General features: G+C 28.0%; 1 protein-coding gene across 1 annotated transcript; it reads left to right on the top strand.

The window, feature by feature from the left end:
- Positions 1–1480: 1480 nt before the first annotated feature.
- LOC111616738 lies at positions 1481–5031 on the top strand. Its single transcript, XM_023358112.1, has 6 exons — positions 1481–1686; positions 1763–2021; positions 2098–2284; positions 4182–4305; positions 4389–4571; positions 4842–5031. Exons 1-6 carry the CDS (start codon positions 1546–1548, stop codon positions 4953–4955), a joined length of 1008 nt encoding a protein of 335 aa, XP_023213880.1. The 5' UTR covers positions 1481–1545; the 3' UTR covers positions 4956–5031.
- The last annotated feature ends 436 nt before the right edge of the window (positions 5032–5467 follow it).

Below are 5467 nucleotides of genomic sequence, written 5' to 3'. Positions count from 1 at the left end.
AAAAAAGTATATGGAAAAATAAAAATCAAGTTTAAGTCATTTTATTCGACTTTACGTCTGTCCGCCACAAATATTGAAGTCGTAATATCACTAGATAAACGTTTAAAGCACATAAAATCATATTAAAATATATACAAGTATGTACTGTATTTACAGTACACGCATTCGTAAATTTAGATTACTTTTTTTGTACTATATTAAAAACTAAAATTTATTTGTTTGTAAGCTTAAAATAGATTTTTATTAACCATATATTATTTAAAATGCTTTCCTAGTGATAAGTAGATTCGGAGACAGGTAAATTCGACTTACGTCGTTTTCCTGGAACCAATTACCGACGTAAGGCGAGGTATACCTGTACAGAAATGTTTGCTAACATTTCAGTAATATGATTTTTGTTTTATTATTATAACTGCAATGGTAATCATTGATATCTGAAAGAGACTGATTAGGAAGAAAGCATATTTTAAATAAAAATAAGTTGCTATAAAAAAGAATAGATGTATGTGTTTTTTAAATTCATATTTCGTATATTTTTTTATATATTGGATATGCAAATGACATTTAGACTGTTTTTTAATTTTTATTTAATTTAAATGTGTTTACATGATAATGATCATTTTATAAGCTATATTAAATGTTGAATGCAATATAGCACACATTTGCTAATCCAACCCCTCAGTTATCTGGTATATCTTCATTTGTAATGCATTTCTCTTAGTTAGTTATGTTTTTTTTTATTATAAAGAGTAAACTTGTAAATTCAGTTCTATATGAAATTTAAATTACTATATCACTGTGATTTCACAATAACAAAAACAGTATAACGTAAAAAAACAATTACATCACATCAAATCGAAGAGCAACATGTCACTTGATACATTTGCTTTTAAGCAGGCTTTTTGCCTATTCATACTAGATAATCTGGCACGACTGTGCAAGGAATGGCCAAATTAGGAAGAGTCTAGTATATGTTAAGAATCTTAGTATAGAAGTCATGATTTTGTATTGAATAGTCTATTTTATTCATTCTTTAATATTTATTGATTTTGTTTTAAATCTGTGTAGAATAGTTTCATATCTGATAATTCTATACTTTTTAACTTCTAATATTGCTTTTTCTTGCTTGAAACATCTATATTTATAGTTTCCATAAATTTTCCTATATTTCAAGAATTAAAACTTATATATTTATTAGTGTGTTGCAAGAGTAATAAAATGGAAAATAAGATATTTTTTCTTATATATATTCTAAAGAAATTGACAGTAGTTTAGTTGAAATTCTATTTCAATTATATATATGATGCAGTTATGAAAAGAAGAAAATGTAAAATAATATATTGAAAAAGTATCAAAATTTTGATTAAAAAACATTATGGTGGAAATTTGACATGGCTAATAATTTTAGCTTTAATAATTGCAGTTGATTACTTCTTAAAACAAAAGAATATAAGAATAGAAATACTTTGAAATAAGTGTATTTTATTTAATAATTTGAATCTCTTTCAGAGTGGTTCTACAGGATCTGAACCTACTGATACACCTATGCAAACGGATCAAGGAGGTGAAGCAGAAATGAGAGAGACTCCACAACAGGAAGCTCAACAACAAGAATCTGAAGCTTCACGTGAAACTACATCTTCAGTTGAAGAATCTCTTACTGCTGGTCTTTCTTCAATGTTTAATGTGTGTTGCAGTGATAAGTGTTTAAAAAATTTAAACTTTATTTTAAATTAAGCTAAATTGTAATTTTTAATTTCAGATTCCTGGAATTGCCATTCTTTCATCTCAAAGTGGTAGTATACCAATTACAACAGGAGCTGCTCCTATGACTAACACTGATGCAACAGAATCGAATCAAAACACCTCTTCTGGCGGTTCTTTGAGATATGGAGAAGGTTTGGCACAAGCTGCTCGTGCAGCTGTGGCGGCTGCCGTAGCAGCAGCAGCAGGTGCTGCAGCAGCTGCAGCTAGGGCAGCTACTAATGCTGCAGGATTCACTCAAGGATCAACTACTTCAAGTAAGAAACATTAGTATATATTTTTGCAATAAAAATTGAATTGAGAACTTTACGAGAAATTTTACTTTTTCACTAGCTGGCACACGAAATGCAACTGGAAGTGCTACTTCAAATGGAAGCAGAAATATAAATGGAGATGTTCAGCCAAATTTACGAGAGTCAACGGAGACATCTAACAGAAGTACTACACAAAATCAAACAAATAACTCTTCAAGTAGTGGAACAGCACCAAATCCCAGTGGCAGATCACGTCGTGAAATTATGTATGGCTTATTGTATATTTTTCTATTTAATTCTGTAATTTAGATTTATATTATATTCATATGTAAGAATGATAAGGCAATAATTAATTTATCAAAATGTGATGTTTTATCATTCTTAACAATATAAAGGAATGCTCATTTAATTTGTTGACAGAAAAAACCTTACCTTAAATATTATCTTTGAAATCTTCTGGCCATTTTGTCTTTCTCAAAATACTTTCTCTTGAATCTTTCATACTTTTTTCTTAAATGCTAATCATACTAAAGATGCGAATTATTGTGTTTGTTACTTTTCAATTAACACTATTTTTTTAAATAATAAGACATTTGATGATTTGAAAGTTAAACATAGTAAAAATAAAAATCAACAGCAGTAACTATTGTTTGAGAAATTTTAAATTTAAAAGAATTCTATTAGACAAATGTTCATTTGATCCTTAGGGTGGCTACTCAGATTACTGAAAATGTAGGTAAATTGATCTGGTCATTTTGTCTGATATATATGATGATTGGATTGGAAAATAAGATTACAAGATTTGTTTTATATGCAGTAACTTTTAATGTTTGCAACCAATTGGGTGTATGAAGTGAACTTCAACAAATAGAGTATTTTCAGTATAGTTATAAAAATATTCACACAGTTGTTGCTGCTATGTACTGTACAATAAACATATCCATTCTATCAACATAAAATTCCCATCTGTAATGATTTAACCATGTGATAGCTGCATGTTTTGTCTCTAATTGATTTGAAATAACATTTTGTCCAAGTAATCTTTCAAATGTGGAAAGAGACAAGACATTGGAAGTCCGACTGTACATTTGGATTGTATGAGAGATGACAGAAACTTCCATCTAAAAATGCAGTTTATCCTGAGTTTTCAGTGCTGTGTATAAACAAACCACATAATGGGGGAAATGTGCTGATAGACTGATCAGTGTAGTTGGCTGCATGATTATTCATATGTTACCAAGAGCTGAAACATAGTCACTGCAAAATAGGTAAGCTCATCACAAGTAGTGACAAGTGCTTGAATATTTTTTGTGAGCTGTGTTAAAAAATGTGTGTGTTGGTAGAAGTTTCAGTGTATACAATTGGTTGTGTACTTATAATATTGCATATAAAATATAGAACTTCAATCTTAAAATTAAGAGTGAAACAGTTTTGTCAATAATATAAAGAAAAGAGACTGAAAAGTTCTTTAAATCAAAAAAAGGTAATGTGTTTTAAAGCTTTTTTAGATTAGAATATGCATTAATAAAATAGATTTTAATTAAAATTTAAGAACTGTACAAATTTATACATTCCTTAGAATATAAATTTACATATTTTATAATTATTACAAAAACAAATATTACATAATAAAGTACAAGATGTGAGAGTTTCTCTTCTTTAATATAAAAGATTTTAGTTGGTACAGTTAATGCTTTTTTGTGATGTTACACATTAAAAACTATTATCTGTCAATCATTTTTTTAAAACAGTAATATTCCTATTAGTGAATTTTAACTAAAATGTCCTGACATTTAATTTTTCAAAGCAGTTCACTCACTGTATAGTGACATAGCACAGATTCTGGTTTTCCGTACACAGCATAGGATCCCTTTTTTTATTGGGATTGGCATATTATAGGTAATTAACTAAATTAATACAGATGTTATCTTATCATTTAGAGATTTAAATCGGTTTTTAAAATTATTCTGTTATCAATTAAGAATTTTCATGTAAAGCATGTTGATTTTATATACATGAAAAATGTCTTTTTAATACAAATTTATATTTTTTGTTTTAGTAACACTTGATTCCAAGTAAACAGTGCATTTGGAAAAACACTTTTTTGTCAATTAAGTTTCAAAATATTTTTGTAATACAAACTAGCATTTTGTTTGTTTTTAGCCACCCTCCTACGACAGCATTAGCTTCGTTATTGGATGATCTCAATCGATTAAATACCAGATTCCAACCATTTCTGCAGAATTACTCTCAGCTGTTGCGAGATGATCCTGATGTTGGCTCCAATGTAAGAAATATTTTAGACCAAATTTAAACTTTCATATTTGTTACATTTATAAAATTATGTATATTTACAACTTTTAATTTTAGCCAGCAGAAACACACAATATGTTTAATAAAGTTTCTAGAGTACTTCACTATATAAGTCATGCTTATCATTCCATTAGTGATCTAACTGTTAATTATAATCTTGCACCACCTCGCACACTCCGTGTCCAGGTGATGCCGTCGTCACAACCAACTACAGTATTTCATACAACAGTACCAGTTCAGGTAAGAATCTATGCAAATCTAAAGCAAATTGTGATTAAATATCTTGTGTTTGTTTATATATTAATTTATTTACACAAAGATAGATGCAACATTTATATTAATTAAATGAATTTAATTACTATTAAGTAGTAAGAATTAATTCAAAAATATACATTGAAAATTTTATTTTTAATTTGGTTAAATTAAATCCTTTTGTCACTTTATTTAGTACAGTAAAAGCAATAAAGCATTACCAAAGAAATTTTATTTATCTTTGTTACAATACCATAGGCTCAGATTAATGTTACAGCTGGGAGAACTAGAAATGGCATGTCGTCATCATCTTCGACACCAGCCAGTGAAGTAAGGAAACTATCATTGAATGATTTTGCCATTAAGCTGTAATTGTGATATATCTATTTCTGATTTACTCTAAATCACTTTATTATTTCAATAATTGCAACTTTTTCATTTCTCTCAGACTAAAATAATTATACACACTAGTAATGTAAAAAAAATCTTTAATTATACTTTACTTCATTAGTTAATGAGTTTGTAACAATTTTTTTTCTTAATATTACATATTGGGAATGTAACATTTGGGAGAGGATGAAGACATTTTCTGAAAATGTCTCCCAAGTGTTACATTCATGATAGTCTTTATGTTTCTGTTCCTGTATGAGTAGTTAAAGGAATTGATGTTTATTTAATAGACTGGGAGATAATTTCACTAAAAGTCACAAACTATATGAAAATTACAGGATTAGTATAGTTGTGCATTTTATTATATTACTTGATTTAATAATAATTGAAAATTATTTATAGCTTATATTGCTCTTCATTCTTAAATATACTGTTTATGATGATATCTAATAGGTAAGTTTAAGCAGTTACAATCAACTTTCCTTAAAACAAAC

This window comes from Centruroides sculpturatus, unplaced genomic scaffold (genome assembly GCF_000671375.1).
Source record: "Centruroides sculpturatus isolate CEXI.00-Female unplaced genomic scaffold, Cexi_2.0 scaffold3869, whole genome shotgun sequence".
In the NCBI taxonomy this organism is placed as follows: Eukaryota; Metazoa; Arthropoda; class Arachnida; order Scorpiones; family Buthidae; genus Centruroides; species Centruroides sculpturatus.
Note: the sequence above shows the minus strand (reverse complement) of the source record. Positions and strands in the feature narration are given on the sequence as shown.